This window comes from Eschrichtius robustus, chromosome 13 (genome assembly GCF_028021215.1).
Source record: "Eschrichtius robustus isolate mEscRob2 chromosome 13, mEscRob2.pri, whole genome shotgun sequence".
NCBI classification, from domain to species: Eukaryota; Metazoa; Chordata; class Mammalia; order Artiodactyla; family Eschrichtiidae; genus Eschrichtius; species Eschrichtius robustus.
In genome coordinates, this window is record NC_090836.1 from 70518216 (window position 1) to 70543766 (window position 25551).

Consider the following 25551-nt stretch of genomic DNA (forward strand, 5'->3'; position numbering starts at 1 on the left):
GAATTATGGTTTTCTTTGGGAATATGCTCAGGAGTAGGATTGTTGAGTCAATGGTAGTTCCATTTTCAGTTTTTTAAGGAACCTCCATACTGTTTCCACAGTGGCCATATCACTTCACATTCCCACCGACAGTGCAAGAACATTCCCTTTTCTCCACACCCTCTCCAGCATTTATTGTTTGTAGATTTTTTGATGATGGCCATTCTAACCGGTGTGAGGTGATACCTCATTGTAGTTTTGATTTGCATTTCTCTAATGATTAGTGATGTTGAGCATCTTTTCATGTGCTTTTGGCCCATCTGTATGTCCTCTTCGGAGAAATGTCTGTTTAGGTCTTCTGCCCATTTTTGGATTGGGTTATTTGTTTTTTTTGTTATTGAGCTTCATGAGCTGTTTGAGATTAATCCCTTGTCAGTTCCTTCGTTTGCAAATATTTTTTCCCATTTTGAGGGTTGTCTTTTGGTCTTGTTTATGGTTTCCTTTGCTGTGCAAAAGCTTTTAAGTTTCATTAGGTCCCATTTGTTTATTTTTGTTTTTATTTTCATTACTCTAGGCAGTGGGTCAAAAAAGATCTTACTGCGATTTATGTCAAAGAGTATTCTGCCTATGTTTTCCTCCAAGAGCTTTATATTGTCTGGCCTTACATTTAGGTCTTTAATCCATTTTGAGTTTATTTTTGTGTATGGTGTTAGGGAGTGTTCTAATTTCATTCTTTCACATGTAGCTGTTCAGTTTTCCCAGCACCTAAATTATTTTGAATGGTATTTTAAAATAATGCCAAATATAAGTGATACAACTGGAAAGAACTTAATATTGTGGGAATTTAGTACTTTGCAGTAGGAATGTGATAATATTTAATCATTCACTCTTTTGTTTTAAGCAATTTTAATTGAGATCACCACTCAGATATCATTTCATCCACAATATTAATTACTCACCCTTGAATGTTTATATCTTATCAGTAAACACAAATACCATTTATGTGGTGCAGTGCTATTCAGTTTTCACAGCTAGGTTTTTAATATTTTTATGTCAGTACAGTGGTGTATCTCATAGAGATGCTTCAACAACTATCTAGACAAAATATAAGGCTGATACATATCCATTATCTTCAGTCATTTGCAATGAAATTGAACAGCTGAACCAAGGGCTTGGGTTAAGAGAGGCAAGTGAATATATTGTACAGCATCATTTTTATTTCTTTTCAGTTTGATTTTTCTCTGTGATGTGTAATGAAGTAGATTAATGGGCCCAATTCCATTACTGATTAAATGGATTTGATTTGGACCTTTAACAGGAAATTCACAATAGCAGTCAGTTTCAGATCAGAAGCTTTAAAATAAAAATGAAGGACGCTTTCAGGGAGAAAGTGAACTACTAGGCAGTAATATAGAGGGAGACTTGTTTAAATTCAAATGGACCATTTGATTAATGCAAGGATCATGCTGCTATATGTTGCTGATAAGCTGGCATATATAAGGTAGGTACTGTTAAATTATGAAAACGCTCATTTTTAAACCAACTTTTTTTTATTCTTCAAATATATTTTAAATATTTACTATGTGTCAAACATCACCAGCTGTTGTTATGGGTTGAATTGTATCTCCCCATAAAGATATGTTGAAGTCCAAATCCATGGTTTCTATGGAATGTGGACTTATTTAAAATAGGGTCTTTGCAGATATAATCAAATTAAGATAAGGTCATTAGGGTGGGCCCTAATTCAGATGACTGGTGTCCTTAAGAGGGAAATTTGGACAAAGACACACACAAAAAGGAGGATAGCCATGTGAAGACAGAAACAGACAAGGAGAAAGCCATGTGACAACAGAGGCAGAGATTGAAGTAATGCAGTTGGAAGCCCAGAAACACTATGGATTAATGGCCACCACCAGAAACTAGGAGGCAAGGAAGGATTTCACCCTTACAGGTGTCAGAGGAAGCATGGCCTTGTTGACACCTTGATTTTGGCCTTCTTTGTCTCCAGAACTATTGAGAGAACAAATTTCTGTTCTTTTAAGCCATGTAGTTTATGATACTTTGTTACAGCAGCCCTAGGAAACTAACATATAATTATGTATTTTAATATTAGAATACATACTGTATATTTTAATAGGCCCTGGAGAAAACTAAATGGTTTGATCAATTTATGAAGTAAACTGATATAATATCTCATTCAGATACAATCATGGCTAGTGATAAATATAGGACTCAGACACAATTACTACATTTCGGGGACTTAAAATATTACTAAAGAAATATATAAGAAAAAAACATAACAAGAGTATTCCAATATAAGTGAGAAGTTTTCTACTTCATAACAGTGGTACAGATATGACACCATAATAATTTCTAGTGAAGAAGAGACCATCTTGACTCTTTCTATTGACTAGAGATGCTTCATGGAAGAGGCAGCATTTGACTTGAGCTTAGAATAGCTTGGATTTGAATATACAAACCTGGAGGGAAGAACTTGAGGGAATCCTGTGAACAACTACAGAGGCAAAAAGCACATGTGAGTGGGCCGTTAAATACCCACGCTTTCGAGTCTAGTCTAAATTACTTTGACAGTGGCAAGTGCACTGGGCAGAGTTTTGATATTGAAACCAAGTTTTTCCATTCCTTTCTCATGGGCTCAGCCTCTGAGGCAGCAGGAAGTGTTTCTATAAACTGTATCTTCAGGGCAGAGATGATAAGAATAAAACAAAAGGGAAAAAAAACAGGAGTCAAATTCTTCATCTCTCAATGTCTGAAAACCTATGGTGGAGACAATGTTTTGAAAAGACTGGATTTTAATTGCAAGAAATTTGTGCTTGAGGTAGAAATGTGTATTTTTCTTTCACTGCCAGAAGCTTCCATTTAAGTATGAAGAGCCAGTGCCTGATGGAATTTGAGCCAAGAATTGATATCTTAGGGTAGGAAAGGGAGGTTTAGACTGATTAGCTTATGGCAAGAGAGATCACAAAGGAATGTGACTAGACCTTAGAAACAATGGTTCTCTGGGAAATGCCCATCCCCTGAGTTTTGGACCAAGCCCCAGAGAGTGGAGGAGATGATGTAAACCCCCAGAAAAGACTAATTACTTGGCTTCCCACAGTATAATAAAGAAATCAGCAAGTTTTATGGGAAAACCCACTATCCAAATGGCACCCAGGATTAGTGTAGCAGTGATTGAAGGAGATTATTAGTCACATCAGTATGAGTTCAACTATAGAAAGTCATGAACTCCCAGAGTAGTGTGGGACGATAACCAATGTTCCTGAGCAACCAATCCCCACCAAAGGTTCAGAATTGTTGGGAGGATCAAGGTACCAGAATAAGACTTATGTTTGGGACAAAGAGGATGTGCATTATATGGTTCTGACAATTAAAACAGTGTTATGGAGACATGAACTGGATCAGTGAAGGTAATAGAGTAGTGAGGGCCAGATGAATGTAAACTACATTTCCGTGTAGACCAGAGAAGCCAGAGGCATGAGGACCAGATGCCTCGATTCTAATGCTGGGATGATATATAGCTCCACCCTAGGATTTTGATGACTCAGTGAGAAATTAAGGCAAACCACACCTCTGTATGTTTGTGTGTGCTTGGTGATGGTGGTGGTGTGTGTGGGTGGTAGAATTCCGAGAGACTCATTTTTTTTTTTTTTTAATGAATTTTTTAAAAAATTAATTTATTTATTTATGGCTATGTTGGGTCTCCGTTTCTGTGCAAGGGCCTTCTCTAGTTGTGGCAAGCGGGGGCCACTCTTCATCGCGGTGCATGGGCCTCTCACTATCGTGGCCTCTCTTGTTGCGGAGCACAGGCTCCAGACGCGCAGGCTCAGTAGTTGTGGCTCACCGGCCTAGTTGCTCTGCGGCATGTGGGATCTTCCCAGACCAGGGCTCGAACCCATGTCCCCTGCACTGGCAAGCAGACTCCCAACCACTGCGCCACCAGGGAAGCCCAAGACTCATTTTTAAAACGGGGATAATTTAATTACCATGAACTGGTAGAGTTAAACATTTTTGACATCCATGGAATTGGGATCTCAATAACAGTAACTGCAGTTATAAACAAAGTTGTATTTTACGTATCTGATTTTGTGAACTTTTGACTGTATTCGCTATCTACTGTGAAAGAAGTAGACACAGAAAGTGCAATAAATGAAAATATACCCAAGGTCCCTTAAATATATTCCAGTACCCAAATTTAAAGAACACATTGTTTCTGAAATGGAATCTGGTTCTGCCTGTAAAAATGAGCAGGTAATCAATCCATTTTGGTTGCTATGGTCTTGATACTACTGATGTCAAAATCTACCTAATTCAGGAAAACAACCAAAAGGTTTTGATGATTCTGTCAAAATCATAAGGTGATTTTGAGTAAGAAACAATGATCATGCTTAATATTAATAATTATGATTATAGCTCAAACCAAATCCATTAGTATTAATTGAAAGAATGGCTGAAATATCACACTCCATAAACCATGTTTCCTTTGAGTTCTTATCATTTTTTGACTATAGACAGTTATATGTGTCCCTGGCATATTTAGACCATATTTTCCAAATTCAACAGATGCTTGAGAAATTTCAAAATATTAAAATAAGATACTGTAGCATTTTCTTGGGAGAAAAATACAAGATAGAATTGTGTAGTTAATGTTTTTATTACTAATAAAATCGTTTTAGAGATTGATATTGTGAAAAATGGAGTCAGGATAAATTTTCTCACATTATACCTATTATGATAAAATATGGGTAATTTTATATTTTAGAGCAGAATTATTTATATTTTTGATATCCATACTTCTACTTTAAACAGCTTCTGTTTCTGGTTAGTAAAGAACACATATTTTAAAGTGACTTGTGTGATTATTTATTTTTTCCTATTCAGGAATATAAAACATTTGGTGATAATTATGGATATAATTTGAAAACAAGTACCCATAAAAGGCTAGGTCTAGCTTGCTCAGCTCAACATAGCTGAAACGTTGATTTGAATGCTTTTTTTAAAACTTTTTTGATCTAATTTTTCAGTCTTAATATTTACTTTGCTCAAGTTCTGCATTTAATGGATAAATATGTGGAATACCTTTTTTCATATTTATGTAGTCTTAGATCATATCTATTAGAATAATTCTCAATTTTTCAAACTCCTGCAAAGTTATTTTTTAAAACATGCATTTTACTACTTAAGGTGAATATTAAAATCTAAACTTGCCTTTCAGTATTAATGCTTAAATCAGTATGTTTCAAACTTGGAGAAAAGTAATTTAATATACTTTATGTCTAGAAATGTATGCATACTCAAAACTCTCTATTCCCTGTCTTTAAAAATTATCTTATCTTTATTCCCAGGGATGGAGTTCTGCTAGGCTTCTTGCTGGATAAGTGACCACAGCAGGCACAGTTCCAAGGAGCAAGGTAAATCAGATTTGGGAATTTTGGTCATTACAAGGGGGAGTAATGTTTAATGTCAGATATGAAAGTTGAGTATAGAGCAACCAATAGTACGTGAAGCAAGTGATAAAATATCAAATTGACTAGAAGTTTCAAGAACTCAAGGGAAGAATATGGAAAACACCAGGACTTGGCCATGAGCAAGGTAAAGAGGTCAAAACTCTTCTCAGTGGATTATGATTTTGAAGCAAGGGTCCATGTCAACCAGGTCATAGGTAGGTTTAGAATAGAAAAGTTATTTGGAGAAAAAGAATCTTCAAAAGGTTATGTACGGCCTTAGATTCTATACTGATAAGTGACCATTAAAAAAAAAGTTTGTGTTGCTATTTTGGCTTTGTGGATCATGATTCTGTTTTCTTAAATTAAAAACTTTGGAACTGCATTTTTCCTTTGCAAAATTTTCTAGTATATGACAAAAGACAGTTATAAAATAGGAACTGAGAAGTATTCACTATGCTTCACACAGGTAAGTTAGCTCATGGTCACTTATCAGTTTGTGTTGTTTGGTGAGAGCAAAATCTTCTAAGATGGTCACTCATAAATTATTCTTGTAATTTGTAAAACAAATAATTCTGATTCCTGAGAATTGACCTTACTGTGAAGAATGACAGATTGTTGAAATTGATTCACTAGAAATTAGAGAATATGCTCTGAACTGCTGGGCTCAGTTCAGATTATATAAAATAAATTAGGAAACCAAACCATTTTTTATTCCATTTATTCTTATATAAGAAAGTACACTGATATTTTTAGTGACCACAATGCATACCACATTTTGGTCCATTCATAATATGCTTAATTAACACCTGAATATTTCATGTGAACACACAAGAAAATTTAATAATAATAATACAATATATAATACATATTAGCAAACTATATATATATAATAATAGAATATCTTTTAAAAATGGAAGCTAGATTTTTTTATTGAAAATATATCTAATTTATATGAATAATGATGCTTTAAGAATGATTATTTATTCTGTTAATAACAGTAAATTTACAATTAAGACATATTCAAATTCCCATAAAACGTAATTTATCTCTCTTCAAGGAATGTTTATTTCTGGTATTTACAATAGTTCATTTCTTCTGCAAACAGTAAATAATGGGATGTAGCATACAGCCATGTTAGAAAGGCACTTTTCCTTAATTTATTAATACAAAGGAAGAGATTTTTCTCAGTGTCCATATTAGTCCTTGTTTCATATAGGTGCTTTCAGATCTCAGATGAAATGTACTGAAATTTATTCTTTATTACATCTACTTATTTCATTATTCAGTATTACTTGAGCAGCAATAGACATTAGAGCAACTGTGACATATTGGTATTATAAAAGCAAACAATAGAAGGCCTTTGATCCAAGGAGCTCATCGTATAGTAGGCTATCAAGACCTCTGTGTTAACAGCTAACAGCTGTCATGCTACCTCCATATTAACATCTAACAGTTGAGTGTTAAATGCTTTACATGTATTTATTCCTTATTACAATCCAAAAAGGTGACCTTTTTAATATGTCCCTAATTTTACAGATGAGAAAAGTGGGTCACAGAGAGAGTAAAATAATTAGCTTACAGGCACACAACTAATATCAGAGCCAATATTTGAACCCAGGCAATCTACCCAATGTCTGTGCTTTAACCCATATACAAGAGAGGAAAATGCACAGGATGCTATTGGAGCATAGAGAAAATCCATACCAATCAGATTCAAGAAAATCTTTACAGTGGAGATTCAGTTTAGTTTTGAAGAAGGAATAGGAAGAACAGCTCTCTGAACAGTGGGAACTACCTGTGTGATAATGTGAGGAATACAGTCTATTTGTTTGAGAATGGCAAGAAGTTCTGTGGGGTTGATTGGAAGTGTTCACATGGGCAAATGGCAGGAAACAGAGCTAGGATTTTAGGGCAAGCATCACGACATGATGGACCCTGGATGATAATCTGATAAATTTGAACTTTATTCTGGAAGTTAGTGGCAACTATTGAAGGGCTTTGAGCCAGGCAGCAATATGATAATGCTTGCCTTTTAGAAAGTTCATCCTGGCAACAGTCTGGAAGAGAATTGAAGAGAGGCTAGTTAGGAGAAAAGTGAAGTAAACCAGGCAAAAGTTGATGAAAACCCGAACGTAAGTATTGATAGGGGAAGGAAAAGGAGACAAGGGTAAAAGATGTCTAATTTTAGTATTTAAAATGACTATCATTTTAATAAGCACTTTACAGTAATCTCTCTAATTTGTAAGAAGTTCTATGAGAGAGATTTTATTAGTTATGTTTTATGATGAGGTAATAAGGGCTTAGAGAGGTTAAGTAGCTTACTCAGGGTTTACAGCTAGTCATTGATAGATTTGGGATTCAAATCCATGGCTAAAATTCCTTCTAGTCTAAGATGCTGCTTGCCATGAAAGTCTTTAAGGACAAAACTTTGCAGATTTCAAAGCAAACTGAGAATAGAATAGTAAATTAGAAATATGAATCTTGATTAACACTCATGTTTCTAACATGGGTATGAGTTTTGGTGTCATTTCACCAAAATGTAGAGCAAGAAAATCCTAATACAGTGTTCTCAAACGAGGTGTGTATGATTGCTGCATTCATTTATTATCTTACTCCTCAAACTGATCTGGCATCAGGCACCTCGTCTCTACCAAAACAGTTATTGAGAAGATCAGTAATCACATTCCTGTCTCTAAATCCAAAGAATATTTTTAATACCCTTCTCAGTCTGCTTTCAATAACATTCAGCTCTATCTTCTACTTTCTTGCATTGTGAAATTCTCATCTTTTGAATTTCTTGCAACAGTACCCTTTGATTTTCTTCCTACCTCACTGTATTTGTTGTAAGGCTCATCACTATAGGCCATTAAATATTGAAGTTCCTTAAGCTTAATGGTAGAATCTCTCCTGTTTTCACCTCTTATGTTTTCATTCAACTTTATGACTTCAATTATTATTAGCTATACAGAGAGAACAGATGCACTTACCCAGGCCCCTTCTCTGATATCCCTTTTTGGCAATCTCGAAATCACCTCAGATATAGGATATGAAAAATAATAAACTCATAATATTCTCCCTCAGTTCTATTCCTTTCTCAGCTTTCCTGATCTCCATGAATGGCACTGCAATCCTTTTATTTTTACAAGCAAATAACAGCTGTCATCTTGGACACAGCATTCTTCCTCACCTTCCAAATCTAAAGCATCACTAAGTCCTGTCAGTCACGTTTCCTAAATATATCTCAGATTTTTTTTTTTTTCATGTGCATGGCCAACACAACATTCCCTTCTGTACTTATTGCAATCTTGGGATTCTCAATAGCCCACAAACTGATTTCCCCAAACTTCTCTAAACTTTCCTTTAATCCATTCTCCATACTGTATTGCAGAGTGATCTGTCCAAATATGTTTCTGATCGTGTTCCCCCCTCTGCTTGCTACCCTTTAATGATACATACTGCTTTCAGGATAAAGGGTAGAATTCTTACCATGGCCATCAGTACCCTGTGTCATGCGACCTCTACCTCCTGCTCTAGCTTCATCTTGTACCAGTCTTCCTCTACTTCCTCTCAGCCCAACTGTCTTTCTTCCCATCCTTCATACTCACTATTCGCATATATTGCTCCTTTTGGTTTGAACACTCCTTTTTCCACTCTTAACTAGATATTTTCTACTCATCCTACAACTTTGAGTTTACATATCACTTCCTCTAAGAACTTTTCTCTGACCTCTTTATGTCAAATCCCTCTATGAAGGGCCTTAGAACCTGAAGAGAAGGTCAAAAGAAGTTCTTTATCTGTTATCATTTTCATTGTGCAATTTGACACATTTAATATAAAATGCCAGTGGATTAGGTTTACAGAACACAGATTTACAGATTAAGTTTTCTTGAACACATTATCTTTTAAAGCTAAAAAATATGTTGTTTTTCTGCCTGCTTTTATTTGGTTGGAATTCTGTGTCAAATTTACCAACACAAAGGTGTGGGGTGTTGTGTATATGACAATGTGTACATATCATTTTTTGAGTTAAATCAGTGGCAAAAAAATATCAGAAGGCAGAGGTAGCAGAGGTGAGAAGGAAGATACTTGGAGAAGGATATATTTATGTACAAGGGACTTGGAAAAGATCAACTAGGGCAACCAGGGAGGAAAAAGACACAAAGAGAAATGACGTTGAAGTAATGAAAAGGACAATAACTCCAACCCCAGCCAACATGAAATAAAATATTTTAAGCTTATTGTATTGGATATACAGTTTATTCCAAATATATTTAATCTTGATTTGGTGGAGAGAGGCCTTTCTAGGCAGTGGTTCTTTGATGCCCTACCCTGTGACTTTGAATTGCCTAGCCAGCTTCAAAGGAATGGCCTAAACTTGCTCTCATTCTCTTTTTATTAATTTAAATTTCCCCTATGGTTTTTATAAGCAAAAATGTTTTTCTTTGTCCTGCCAAAAATTTTAGAAACAATAAACACCACTAGACATCTCCCTCAAAACTCAGACAGAAACAAAATAAACTCCTTTTGGCTGAGAACTTTTTTTTTTTTCCATTTAGGATGAGAGTTTTTTTAAAGGAGTGTTAAGAGAGGATAAAATACAAGTATGTGATGTTTCCTGCCCCACACAGAAAGAGATCAAAATATCACAGATAAACGTTTCATTCACACTTCAACTCAGTTTTTATAATTCATATTATCTAAATTGCATGGATAATTTTCTGAGGAAACTTTGTTCACTTCCCAATTAAAATAATTTTAATTATTAATACAGCCCAAACTCAGATGATAACAATGGACTCTTGGTCACTCACAGATAAGCGCATTTGAACTGGAATCGAATTCTAGTACCTTGAACTTTGCAAGGCTCTCTGACTGGTAACCCAACTGAGTTTTCTTCCAATTATGGAAAATCTAACTCTTGGATTAAGAGGGAGCTAGCAAGGCATATGAGACACCAAGGTGAAGCATAATGCTGGATATATGTTTATGTTTTGAAATCAAAATTCTGTACTTATAGAAATAGTCATATTATGGAGTAAAATGAAAGAGTATATACAGTTTTAAGACCAAAGATTGACTTGAAAAAAGTTTGATACTTGTGGTGGGTCCTGGGTTTACCTTCTCACAATCCTTTGATGTCCCAATGTCTTGATAGAAAATTTTAAGTAGCCACAAGTAGGCAATCTCCAAAGTTTCTTTAAAATTTAGTATATGGATTGTTTAAATATTTTAAATAGAATAATACAAAGGCAAGCGTAAATATGGCTGTGGTAACTCACAAATATTTTCTTAATTCCTGACTCCTTCCTGACACATCCAACTGAATACCATCTCTTCCTCTGGAAAATACACAGATTCACATTGTGACTAAAAGGGATATGGCATAGTGAAAGAATGTGGGTTGAGCTCCGATATCTCTGGCTCCAAATCTTCATACCATTACTCAACATCTTGGATAGTTAATTCTAGCCCTGTTTCTTTGTCCATTAAATGGAGATAGAAATCCTATATTTCACATTGCAAGAACAGAGACTAAATGTGTACATTGTAAAGCAAATGGCTGTTGCTACACATAAGGTGGCCATCATCATAAATACACGTTATCCCTTTTTTAAGTGGATTGAAATTCTATTGATAGTAGTTGACTGTGTAACTTATTCATCTTGGTATCCTTAGGACATGATAAAATGGTATACAAATTGTTCATGTTCAACACAGTCTTTGAATTTGTCTCTGTTAAGCCATCTGTTTTATTCTTTCACTGAAGATTTTTTACATAATACATACATACCCTTGACTTGATATGATCTTCATGGGAAGAAAAGTTAGGTCTTAATTGTCTTTATGTGTTCTTGTGCTTAACACACTGTTCTGGTCATCCTGGGTACGTGATGAATACTTGTTGAATCTCTCTCTTCAAGCAGCTCTACCTCCAATTCTCCCATTTTGGTTAATGAGGGTTAGTGACAAAGAAATCATTAACCAAAATGGGAAAATTAGAGGTGGAGCTGTTTGAAGAGAGAGATTCAACAACTATTCATCACCTACCCAGGATGACCAAAACAGTGTGCAGAGCGTGAGGACAGATAAAAACAATTAAGGCATAACTCTTATTTCTCACCCTCTTATCCAAAATTCAATGCAAATTTAAGCGGCATCAATTTATTTCTCCCAGTATTTCTCACGACTTTCCAGTTCCACTTACTCTCTCCTTTCTCTAACTGCTTACTGCCAGAGAATAAGAATTTTGTGATTATTTTTAATCCATTTTACCTCCTCACTCTTTTTCCATTACACTGTTCTGTATTCCACTCACCTATCAGTCTAAATTGCCTTCTGGATCAATACTCTCTCGGTTCTCTTTCTATTTTACTAGTCACTCCTTCTGAGGCTCTTTTGCTGATTCTTCACCTCCCTATTCTCTGTAGACGGTGATGGCCCAAGACTCAATCGGATCTCTACTAATATTTACTCTTTTGATTTTAAATACCATCTGTGTGCTGCTGACTCCCAAATACACATCTTCAATAAAGATCTCACCCTGAACTCCAGATTTCTTTATCCAACTGCCTATACAACTTTTATAGTTGGATGCCTAATAGGTATCTCAATTCATGGCAGTGGCACCCACAGGACTTCTCATTATCTGACAGTCTAGACAGACAGTACAACTACATTTTATTTACTGATTATCTGTATTCCTCTACTAAAACATAAGCATCACAAGGTAGAGATGTCATTTGTTTTATTCTTTCCTTATTGCAAAAGAATTTTGCCTGACAGACAATAGTGCTTCACACATATATGTATTGGATGAAAGAAGAAAGAAAGGAATCAATCAGAGACCAGTATATATTTTTAAAGTCAATGAAATACTTACGAGTTCCCCTGGATGCAGAATCTGAGATGAAGACTAATGGTTAGGAAGTTTATTGGAGAGTACTCTCAAGGTAAACTCCTGGGAGTCAAGTGAAGAAAGCAGCATTAGGTCAAGGGAGAAGTCAGTCTGTGATTGTAAGAAGAGCTCTGGAGCTGAGTTGGCAGTGTAGAGTTGTCTAGAATTGGGATCAGAAAAGGGGGAATATTTATAACCCACATCAAGCACTGAAAGCAAGCTTCCTTGGTGGAGGTGGCACTTTTCAGATAAACGTAATGTCTGCCTTGGTCTCAGTTACCTGCTCAGCATCAGGACGAACACGTGTTTTAGTTCCGAGAGGCCCCACAATCTCCAATATGCTATTATGTTCAAGGTCAGATGATACAAATAAATTATCAAAGTGTTTCAAAAGAAGCGATTATAGGGACCCACATGATTAAATATATTTAGTTCACTAAGACATTAGAGAAGTAAAGATCATCATAGAAGACAGAGAAACAAGTAGAGCAGAACCTGGAAAATATGCAGGATTTCAAAAGATAGAGATAAAAGAGCAGTTTTTCAAAGTGAAGGACAGTTCATGTGCAAATTAAATAGAGCAATCAAGACAACAAGTTACTCTTTTCAGAGCATTTTCAACATACGTTTTCATCAGTTCTCTTGTACATGAACTCCACACACATATATACTGCTGCTCACTTCCTATTTGTTTGAATTATATGTCATAATTCTAAGATTCTCATGGTCTTTTGGGCTACTCCTTTTCAATATACTTCACAAGGGCTGCCTCTTCTGCTAATTGTTGGAACAAATTTCTTTTACTTTTTTTGGAGACTATGAATTGCCTACCATTAGCACTGCCTACTCTTTTCCTTAATAATGGAAGTGGCTTTGAGTAGCAATGTGCTGAGATCAAAATAGAGTGCTTTCCTTTCTTTCAGGTATAGTCATATGACGATTTTGGTTAATGAAGTGTATCTTAGACTTTTTGAAAAACATATTTTCCTCTTCTTATATTGAAAGTGCCTCTTTCTCTTTTGTTCTGTGTAGAATGTGGATATGAGACAGAGAGGCAGTGCCATCTTACAACCATCAAGAAGCAAGTGTGAACATGAAAGCCAACACACTGGTAGATTCAGAGTAGAAACACAGAAACAAGCCAGGTTCTTGAAGGTGGTGTTAAACCATTGCAAAACCCCTGGAGTGGTTGTCTCTGGATTTCTAGTTATGTGAGAGGAATAAGCCTTTTTATTTTATTTTTTAATTTTATTGAAGTATAGTTGATTTACAATGTTGTGTTAATTTTTGCTGTACAGCAAAATGACTCGGTTATACATATATATATATTCTTTTTCATATTCTTTTCCCTTATGGTTTATCATAGGATATTGAATATAGTTCCCTGCGCTATACAGTAGAACCTTGTTGTTTATCCATCCTATATATAATATTTTGCATCTGCTAATCCCAAACTCCTAATCCATCCCTCCCCCACCCCGACCTTTGGCAACCACAAGTCTGTTCTCTATTTCTGTGAGTCTGTTTTTGTTTCGTAGATATGTTCATTTGTGTCGTATTTTAGATTCCACTTATAAGTGATATCATATGGTATTTGTCTTTCTCTTTCTGACTTATTTCGCTTAGCATGATGATCTCTAGGTCCATCCATGTTGCTGCAAATGGCATTATTTCATTATTTTTAATGGCTGAGTAATATTCCATTGTACACATATACCACATCTTCTTTATACATTCATCTGCCAATGGACATTTAGGTTGCTTCCATGCCTTGGCTACTGTAAATACTGCTGCTGTGAACATAGGGGTGCATGTATCTTTTCAAATTACAGTTTTGTCTGGGTGTGTGCCCGGATCAGAACGGCCAGCATCAAAAACTCTATGAATAGTAAATGTTGGAGAGGGTATGGAGAAAAGGGAACCCTCCTACATTGTTGGTGGGAATGTATATTGGTACAACCATTATGGAGAACAGTATGGAGGTTCCTTAAAAATCTAAAAATAGAGCTATCATATGATCCTGCAATCCCACTCCTGGGCATATATCTGAAGAAAACCATAATTCAAAAAGATACATGCACCCCAATGTTCACTGCAGCACTGTTTACAATAGCCAGCACATGGAAGCAACCTAAATGTCCATCAACAGAGGAACGGGTGTATGCCCAGGAGTGGGATTGCTGGATCATATAGCAACTCTATTTTTAGTTTTTTGAGGAACCTCCATACTGTTTTCCATAGTGGTTGCACCAATTTACATTCCCACCAACAGTGTAAGAAAGTTTCCTTTTCTCCACACCCTCGCCAGCATTTATTATTTGAATACTTTTTAATGATGGCCATGCTGACCAGTGTGAGGTGGTACCTAATTGTAGTTTTGGTTTGCATTTCTCTAATAATTAGTGATGATGAGCATATTTTCATGTGCCTATTGGCCATCTGTGTGTCTTCTTTGGAGAAATGTCTATTTAGGTCTTTTCCCCTTTTTCAATTGGGTTGTATGGGTTTTTGTTGTTGTTATTGAATTGTATGAGCTGTTTGCATATTTTGGAAGCCTTTTTAAAGGTTACTATTTATTGGGTATCCTATTATGTTATTTGTTGCTAACCACATTCTTTTTTTTTTTTAATTTTTTTTAAACATCTTTATTGAAGTATAATTGCCTTACAATGGTGTGTTAGCTTCTGCTTTATAACAAAGTGAATCAGTTATACATATACAATATGTTCCCATTTCTCTTCCCTCTTGCATCTCCCTCCCTCCCACCCTCCCCATCCCACCCCTCTAGGTGGTCACAAAGCACCGAGCTGATCTCCCTGTGCTATGCGGCTGCTTCCCACTAGTTATCTATTTTACATTTGGTAGTGTATATATGTCCATGACACTCTCTTACCCTGTCACATCTCACCCCACCCCCTCCCCATATCCTCAAGTCCATTCTCTAGTAGGTCTGTGTCTTTATTCCCGTCTTGCCACTAGGTTCTTCATGGCCTTTTTTTTTTTTTTTTTCCTTAGATTCCGTATATATGTGTTAGCATACTGTATTTGTTTTTCTCTTTCTGACTTACTTCACTCTGTATGACAGACTCTAACTCCATCCACCTCATTACAAATACCTCCATTTCATTTCTTTTTATGGCTGAGTAATATTCCATTGTATATATGTGCCACATCTTCTTTATCCATTCATCTGTCGATGGACATTTAGGTTGCTTCCATGTCCTGGCTATTGTAAATAGAGCTGCAATGAACATTTTGGTACATGACTCTTTTTGACCTATGGTTTTCTCAGGGTATATGCCCAGTATTGGGATTGCTGGGTCGTATGGTAGTTCTATTTGTAGTTTTTTCAGGAACCTCCATACTGTTCTCCATAGTGGCTGTATCAATTTACATTCCCACCAACAGTGCAAGAGTGTTCCCTTTCCTCCACACCCTCTCCAGCATTTATTGTTTCTAGATTTTTTGATGATGGCCACTCTGATTGGTGTGAGATGATATCTCATTGTAGTTTTGATTTGCATTTCTCTAATGATTAATGATGTTGAGCATTCTTTCATGTGTCTGTAGGCCATCTGTATATCTTCTTTGGAGAAATGTCTATTTAGGTCTTCTGCCCATTTTTGGATTGGGTTGTTGGTTTTTTTGTTATTGAGCTGCATGAGCTGCTTGTAAATCTTGGAGATTAATCCTTTGTCAGTTGCTTCATTTGCAAATATTTTCTCCCATTCTGATGGTTGTCTTTTGGTCTTGTTTATGGTTTCCTTTGCTGTGCAAAAGCTTTTAAGTTTCATTAGGTCCCATTTGTTTATTTGTGTTCTTATTTCCATTTCTCTGGGAGCTGGGTCAAAAAGAATCTTGCTGTGATGTATGTCATAGAGTGTTCTGCCTATGTTTTCCTCTAAGAGTTTGATAGTGTCTGCCCTTACACTTAGGTCTTTAATCCATTTTGAGTTTATTTTTGTGTATGGTGTCAGGGAGTGTTCTAACTTCATACTTTTACATGTACCTGTCCAATTTTCCCAGCACCACTTATTGAAGAGGCTGTCTTTTCTCCACTGTATATGCTTGCCTCCTTTATCAAAGATAAGGTGACCATATGTGTGTGGGTTTATCTCTGGGCTTTCTATCCTGTTCCATTGATCTATATTTCTGTTTTTGTGCCAGTACCAAACTGTCTTGATTACTGAAGCTTTGTAATATAGTCTGAAGTCAGGAAGCCTGATTCCCCCAGCTCCATTTTTCGTTCTCAAGATTGCTTTGGCTATTCGGGGTCTTTTGTGTTTCCATACAAATTGTGAAATTTTTTGTTCTAGTTCTGTGAAAAATGCCAGTGGTAGTTTGATAGGGATTGCATTGAATCTGTAGATTGCTTTGGGTAGTAGAGTCATTTTCACAATGTTGATTCTTCCAATCCAGGAACATGGTATATCTCTCCATCTATTTGTATCATCTTTAATTTCTTTCATCAGTGTCTTATTAACCACATTCTTAAATGATAACATTTTCTTGGTTATGTTCTCTTTTCATTCTGTTTTCTCCAAATTACCTTTCATAAACCCCATATGCTAATAACCCCATATGCTAATAATCTATATTGCCACCTGGGTCCCATCTTCCAAGATCCAAAATGATCGTACTGAATAGCTTTTCTTGCATTTACTGAAGCATTTGAAAGTCAATAGCTTTATTTACAAACTCATTGTATTTTCCCCACATTTTTCCATTTCTCCTTATTATGCCCATAGGCATTGACATTCAATCAATCATAAATAATGAAATCTAGAAGTAAGCCAAGACTCCTTCCTCTGATCAAGTCTTATGTCACCTCCTAAACAGCTCTTAAAATTTAACTCCTTATCAACACTGACTTGTCTAGACTCTCATCATTTCTCCTTTGGGCCTGGGAGTAGTCTTCTAATTTTCATTACTACACTCTCAGTCCCCCAAACCTTCTATCCCTCATTCATAAAGGAATTAAAATGATCTAATATTGAAATCTGATTTTCAAGCCAGCTTAAAAACTGTAATTTTCCCCTATGGCCTTTGCAATAATGCTCAAACTCTTTAGCTGGCATGTAAGGCCTTAACTGAACTGTCCTCCTCCTGCTTGTTTTAGTGCATTTCTGCCAAATCTTTCCGCCAACTGTGTTTTTAGTTCAACAGTCATGCCAAATTACTTACAGTGCCCCATGCACACACTGCTATTTTATGCTTCCATGCTTTGCCCATGTCAGTTTCTTTCTGTGAAGGACTCTTCTGCATGGGCCACCTGATGGACTTCTAATAGTACTTTAGAATTCTGAAATTTATGCAACCTCCTCTAGCATGCTTTCCTTCAAGAAAAATCGATCATTTGCAACTTTATTTCAGCTTTGCAATAAGCATTGGTGTTCTACAGCTTTTAAGGTAGAAAGGCTTGTCGTACATGCAAAGGCTCCCCACCAGAACAACACTCAGGACCTCTTGCTCCACTTTTACTCCCCCTCATGAAGGAGTGACTTTCTTAGTTGTGGAATGCCAAGCGTCAGTACATATTTTTCACTTAGGTAGAGCTAACGTGTGTAAAAGATATGAGCATTATGGATTTGGTCTCTGACTTCTCTTTCCACCTCCGATTAGTGTGAGCAGCCACTCTGGCTATGTGCATTTGCTCTATGGAGCCAAAATTTCCTGTGGCTATTTTTAAATTGATGAGTGTTTCAAGAAGAGCCAACTAACCCACATGAGTCTCACTGTTCATGTTCTCCAACAACTTAATAGGAAAAAAGAATATATGTTGATTTTTATTGTATTTCTCTCCCAATTGGTTCTGAAAAAAGATATTATTTATTTCCAACACTTGGTATATTCACTATAACATTTGAGAAATAGACACAGAATAGACATTTTTGAATTGAGTTGTTTGTATTTTGTTGTTGAGTTTTAAGTGTTCTTTATATATTCTGGATATTAATCCCTTATATTATCTGCAAACATTTTATCCCATTCTGGAGATTGCCTTTTATTCTGTGGATAAATTATTTTTAATATTCATAAAGTCCATTTTGTTATTTTTTCTTTTGTCACCTGTACCTTTGGTGTCATATCCAAGAAATCATTGCCAAATCAGTATCATGAAGCTTTTTCCTATGTATTTTTTTAAGTGCTATATAGTTTTAGTCTTACATTTTGAGTTAATTTTTATATATGGTGGTAAGTAAGGGTCCATCTTCATTATTCTGCATGTGGGTATCAAATTTTCCCAGCACTGTCTGTTGAAAGACTGTTCTTTCCTCATTGAATGGTCTTGGCACCCTTGCCAACAATCATTTGACCACTGGTTTGTAGTCTTTCTTTCTTTCTTTCTTTTTCTTTTTCTTTTTCTTTTTCTTTTTCTTTTTCTTTCTTTCTTTCTTTCTTTCTTTCTTTCTTTCCTTTCTTTCTTTTTTCTTTCTTTCTTTTCTTTCTTTCTTTCTTTCTTTCTTTCTTTCTTTCTTTCTTTCTTTCTTTCTTCCTTCCTTCCTTCCTTCCTTCCTTTCTTTCTTTTCTTTCTTTCTTTTTCGTCCCTCCTTCCTTCCTTCCTTTCTTTTTCTTTCTTTCTCCCTCCCTCCCTCCCTCCCTCCCTCCCTTCCTTCCTTCCTTCCTTTCTTTTTCTCTCTTCCTCTCTCTCTCTCTTTCTTTCTTTCTTTCTTTCTTTCTTTCTTTTTCTTTTCTTCTTTCCTTCTTTCTTTCTCCCTTCTTTCATCAATAGTATCTTTCTCTGGCTTTGGTATTGAGGTAATGCTGGCTTCACAGAATCAGTTAGGATTTGTTTCCTCCTCTTCAATATTAGAAATGTTTGATAAGGATTGGCATTAGTTCTTTAAGTACATTGTAGAATTCTCCAGTGAAGCCAGTGGCTTTGTTGGGAGATTTTTGATTACTGATTCAATCTTCTTACTACATATGCATCTATTTAGATTTCCTATTTCATCATGATTTAATCTTACAGGTTTCGTTTTTCTATGAATTTGTCTATTCCATCTAGGTTATTCAATTTGTGGGCATTCAAATGTTCATAATACTTTCTTATAATCTTTTTTTATTTCTGTAGAAATGATAGTAACAACTGCAGTTTCATTTCTAATTTTAGTAATTTGAATCTTCTCTATCATTTTAGTCCATCTGGCTAAAGGTCTGTCAATTCTGTTGATCTTTTTGAAAACCAACTTTTGATTTCAATGATTTTCTCTACTTTTTTCTATTATTTTCTTCCTTCTGCCACTTTTGGGTTTTGTTTGTTCTTGTTCTAATTCCTTATGTTGTAAAGTTAGGTTGTTGATTTTCAATCTTTCTTATTTTTTAATGTAAGCACTTACAGCTATAAATTCCCCCCTTAGTGCAACTTTTACTGTGTCCCATAAGTTTTGGTATATTTTGTTCTCAATTTCATTTCTCTCTCTTTGATCCATAGATTGATTAAAAGTACGTCATTTAACTTCTACAATTTTCCACTTTTCATTGTTATTGATTTCTAACTTTATTGCACTGTGATTGGAAAAGATACTTTGCATGATATCTATCTTTTTTAATTTATTGAGACTTACATCTCAATATTTATTTATATTTATTTTAATATTTTAAATGTTTCAAATATATTGAGGGCTATCATGAAAGTGTCCCATGTACACTTGAGAAGAATGTGCATTCTGTTGTTGTAGTGTAGAGTTTTCTGTATATGTCAGCTAGTTACATTTGGTGTATTGTGTTAAGTCCTCTATTTTATTATTAATCTTCTGTCTGGTTCTTCTATCCATTATTGTGAGTGAGATATTGAAGTCTCCAACAATTATTATAGCAGTGTCTATTTCTGTCTTCAAATCTGTCAGTTTTGCTTCATATATTATGATGGTCTGTTATTAGGTTCATACATGTTCATAGTTGTTATATCTACCAAACTCTGTCTTTTGATAGGAGGGTTTAGTCTATTTGTATTTATAGTAGTTTCTGATAATAAGTGATTTATTTCTGTCATTGTGAAATTTATTTTCTATATACTTTATAGCACTTTTGTGTCTCATTTTCTACATTACTGTGCTGCATTTGTGTTTGGTTAATTTTTTGTAGTAAAATATTTAAATTGATTTCTCACACCCTTTTGTGTACATTTCATAGCTATTTTCTTTGTGGTTTCCATGGGGATTACAATTAACATCCTAAAATTATAATACTCTAATTTGAATTTATACCAGTTTAACTTCAATTACATACAAAAATTCTGCTCCTTTATAGCTCCTTCCCCACCCCTTTTGGTTATTGATGACACAAAATTACATCTTTATACATTATGTGCCCCCAAACATAAACTAATAATTCTCTTAAATGCACCAGTCTCTTAAATTATGTAGAAAACAAGGTTTGGAGTTATAAACCAAAGTTACAGTAATACTAGCTTTCAAACTAATACTTGTTTTGTTTTGTTTTTTCCATGTAACGTATCAGTCTCTTAAATCACGTAGAAAACAAAAGGCACAAGTTACAAACCATGGTTACAACAATACTAACTTTTATAATTGTCCACATATTTACTAAGATAGCTATTTTTCCATATGGCTTCAGACTACTGTGATTTCATTTCATCTTGCAAGACTTCCTTGAGCATTTCTTTCAGGGCAGGTCTAGCAGCTTTCCTCAGCTTTTGTTAATCTGAGACTGTCATAATTTCTCCATCACTCTCGAAGGACAATTTGGCTGTATATAGGATTTTGGGTTTATATATTCAAAGTGCTAAAATAAAAATCTGTTGGCTTACTGTCTTCTGACCCCCAGAGAGTATGATGAGAAATCTGATAATTATATTGAAGATCCCTTGTATATGATGATTTGCTTCTCTTTGATGCTTTCAAGATTCTCCCTTTGGCTTTTGAAAGTTTGATTATAGTGTGCCTCAGTGTGGGTTTCTTTGAGTTGATCTTAGAGTTTGCTGAGCTTCATTCATATCTTTTGTCACATTTGGTAACTTTTCAGCCATTATTTCTTCAAAAATTCTCTCTGCCCCTTTTTCTCTCTTCTCCTTCTGAGACTCTCAGATGAGTATGTGGTCTGCTTAATTGTATCCTACAGGTCCCTTAGGCTCTGTTTACTTTTCTTTCTGTTTCTCAGGCTCAATAATTTCCATATTTCTACAAGTTTTCTGCTGCCTGCTCAAATTTACCTTGAATCCTTGTAGTGTATATTTTATTTCAGATATTGTACTGTTAAATTCCAGAATTTCTTTTTCATTCCGTTTTAGGTTTTCTATCTCTTATTGATATTTCCACTATGTCCACATGTCATTTTCTTGACTTTATGTCTTTAGTTTGAGTATTTTAAAGGTAGTTGTTATAAGGTCTTTATTTTTAACGTCTTTAACATCTTTATTGAAGTGTAATTGCTTTACAATGCTGTGTTAGTTTCTTCTGTATAAAAAAGTTAATCAGCTATATGTATACATATATCCCCATATCTCCTCTCTCTTGCACCTCCCTCCCACCCTCCCTATCCCACCCCTCTAGGTGATCACAAAGCACTGAGCTGATCTCCCTGTGCTATGCAGCTGCTTCCCACTAGCTATCTATTTTACATTTGGTAGTGTATATATGTCAGTGCTACTCTCTCACTTTGACTCAGCTTGCCCTTCCCCCCCATGTCCTCAAGTCCATTCTCTACGTCTGTGTCTTTATTCTTGTCCTGACCCTAGGTTCATCAGAACCACTGTTTTTAGATTCCATATATAGGTGTTAGCATATGGTATTTGTTTTTCTCTTTCTGACTTACTTTACACTGTATGACAGACTCTGGGTCCATCCACCTCACTACAAATAACTCAATTTTATTTCTTTTTATGGCTGAGTAATATTCCATTGTATATATGTGCCACATCTTCTTTATCCATTCATCTGTTGATGGACACTTAGGTTGCTTCCATGTCCTGGCTATTGTAAATAGTGCTGCAATGAACATTGTGGTACATAACTCTTTCTGAATTATGGTTTTCTCAGGGTATATGCCCAGTAGAGGGATTGCTGGGTCATATGGTAGTTCAATTTTTAGTTTTTAAAGGAACTTCCATACTGTTCTCCATAGTGGCTGTATCAATTTACATTCCCACCAACAGTGCAAGAGGGTTCCCTTTTTCCCACAACCTCTCCAGCATTTATTGTTTGTAGATTTTTTGATGATGCCATTATGACCACTGTGAGGTGATACCTCATTGTAGTTTTGATTTTCATTTCTCTAATGATTAGTGATGTTGGGCATCTTTTCATGTGCTTTTTGGCCATCTGTATGTCTTCTTTGGAGAAATGTCTATTTAGGTCTTCTACCCATTTTTGGATTGGATTGTTTGTTTTTCTGATATTGAGCTGCATGAACTGGTTGCATATTTTGGAGATTAATCCTTTGTCAGTTGCTTTGTTTGCAAACATTTTCTTCCATTCTGAGGGTTGTCTTTTTGTCTTGTTTATGGTTCCCTTTGCTGTGCAAAAGCTTTTAAGTTTCATTAGGTCCCATTTGTTTGTTTTTGTTTTTATTTCCATTTCTCTAGGAGGTGGGTCAAAAAGGATCTTGCTGTGATTTATATCATAGAGTGTTCTGCCTATGTTTTCCTCTAAGAGTTTTATAGTGTCTGGCCTTACACTTAGGTCTTTAATCCATTTGGAGTTTATTTTTGTGCATGGTGTCAGGGAGTGTTCTAATTTCATTCTTTTACATGTAGCTGTCCAGTTTTCCCAGCACCACTTATGAAGAGGCTGTCTTTTCTCCATGTATACTCTTGCCTCCTTTAACAAAGATAAGGTGACCATATGTGCGTGGGTTTATCTCTGGGCTTTCTATTCTGTTCCATTGATCTATATTTCTACTTTTGTGCCAGTACCATACTGTCTCGATTACTGTAGCCCTGCAGTATAGTCTGAAGTTTGGGAGCCTGATTGCTCCAGCTCCATTTTTCTTTCTCAAGATTGCTTTGGCTATTCGGATTCTTTTGTGTTTCCATACAAATTATGAAATTCTTTGCTCTAGTTTTATGAAAAGTGCCATAGGTAGTTTGAGAGGAATTGCATTGAATCTGTAGATTGCTTTGGGTTATATAGTCATTTCACAAGGTTGATTCTTCCAATCCAAGAACATGGTATATCTCTCCATCTGTTTGTATCACCTTTATTTCTTTCATCAGTGTCTTATAGTTTTCTGCATACAGGTCTTTTGTCTCCTTAGGTAGGTTTATTCCTAGGTATTTTATTCTTTTTGTTGTAGTGGTAAATGTGAGTGTTTCCTTAATTTCTCTTTCAGATTTTTCATCATTAGTGTATAGGAATGCAAGAGATTTCTGTGCATTAACTTTGTATCCTGCTACTTTACCAAATGCATTGCTGGGCTCTAGTAGTTTTCTGGCAGCATCTTTAGGGTTCTCTATGTATAGTATCATGTAATCTGAAAACAGTGACAGTTTTACTTCTTTTCCAATTTGGGTTCCTTCCATTTCTTTCTCTTTGATTGCTGTGGCTAAAACTTTGAAAACTATGTTGAATAATAGTGGTGAGAGTGGGCAACCTTGTCTTGTTCCTGATCTTAGTGGAAATGGTTTCAGTTTTTCTCCATTGAGAATGATGTTGGCTGTTGGTTTGTCATATATGGCCTTTATTATGTTGAGGTAAGTTCCTTCTATGCCTACTGTCTGGAGAGTTTTTATCACAACTGGGTGTAGAATTTTGTCAAAGTTTTTTCTGCATCTATTGAGATGATCATATGGTTTTTCTCCTTCAATTTGTTAATATGGTGTATCATGTTGATTGATTTGCGTATATTGAAGAATCCTTGCATTCCTGGAATAAACCCCACTTGATCATGGTGTATGATCCTTTTAATGTGCTGTTGGATTCTGTTTGCTAGTATTTTGTTGAGGATTTTTGCATCTATGTTCATCAGTGATATTGGCCTGTAGTTTTCTTTTTTGTGACATCTTTGTCTGGTTTTGGTATCAGGGTGATGGTGGCCTCATAGAATGCGTTTGGGAGTGTTCCTAGCTCTGCTACATTTTGGAAGAGTTTGAGAAGGAAAAGTGTTAGGTCTTCTCTAAATGTTTGATAGAATTCGCCTGTGAAGCCATCTGGTCCTGGGCTTTTGTTTGTTGGAAGATTTTTAATCACAGTTTCAATTTCAGTGCTTGTGATTGGTCTGTTTATATTTTCTTTTTCCTCCTGGTTCAATCTCGGAAGGTTGTGCGTTTCTAAGAATTTGTCAATTTCTTCCAGGTTGTCTTGTCTGTTTTATTGGCATATAGTTGCTTGTAGTAATCTCTCATGATCCTTTGTATTTCTGTAGGGTCAGTTGTTACTTTTCCTTTTTCATTTCTAATTCTGTTGATTTGAGTCTTCTCCCTTTTTTTCTTGATGAGTCTGACTAATGGTTTATCAATTTTGTTTATCTTCTCAAAGAACCAGATTTTATTGAACTTTGCTATTGTTTCCTTCATTTCTTTTTCATTTATTTCTGATCTGATCTTTATGATTTCTTTCCTTCTGCTAGCTTTGGGGTTTTTTTGTTCTTCTTTCTCTAATTGCTTTAGGTGTAAGGTTAGGTTGTTTATTTGAGCTGTTTCTTATTTCTTGAGTTAGGATTGTATTGCTATAAACTTCCCTCTTAGAACTGCTTTTGCTGCATCCCATAGGTTTTGGGTCATCGTGTTTTCATTGTCATTTGTTTCTAGGTATTATTTAATTTCCTATTTGATTTCTTCAGTGATCTCTTGGTTATTTAGTAGTGCATTGTTTAGGCTCCATGTGTTTGTATTTTTTACAGTTTTTTTTTTTCCTTCAATTGATATCTAGTCTCATAGCATTATGGTCAGAAACAATACTTGATACTTAAAGTCTTTTTCTAGTACATCTGCCATTACTACTATTTCATGGATAGTTTTGTTGATTTGTTTTCCTTTAATTGGGCCATACTCATTTTTTTTTTTTTTTTTTGCATGCCTTGTGATTTTTTTTTTTCTTGAACACTGGACATTTGACTCTAACATTGTGGTAACTCTGGACATCAGATTATCTACCCTCCCCAGGTTTTACTGTTTTTGTTGTTGTTATTGATTTTGTTATTTTGATTATTTTAGACTGTCTCTGTGCTGTGGATCAGCCGCAGATGTTAACTTAAGGTCTCATTGTGTATTTTTTCATTCTTTTTTTGGGCATGCACAAGTACTTTCTGATT

General features: G+C 35.4%; 1 protein-coding gene across 1 annotated transcript in view; it reads left to right on the plus strand.

The window, feature by feature from the left end:
• The window catches only part of TMTC2 (transmembrane O-mannosyltransferase targeting cadherins 2), an 892687-nt gene that overhangs the window by 830524 nt on the left and 36612 nt on the right, over nucleotides 1-25551 (plus strand). Inside the window, exon 13 of the mRNA XM_068561154.1 lies at nucleotides 5343-5408. Coding sequence (XP_068417255.1) covers nucleotides 5343-5375 — 33 coding nt within the window. The 3' untranslated portion in view covers nucleotides 5376-5408. The remainder of the gene's footprint in view (nucleotides 1-5342; nucleotides 5409-25551) is intronic.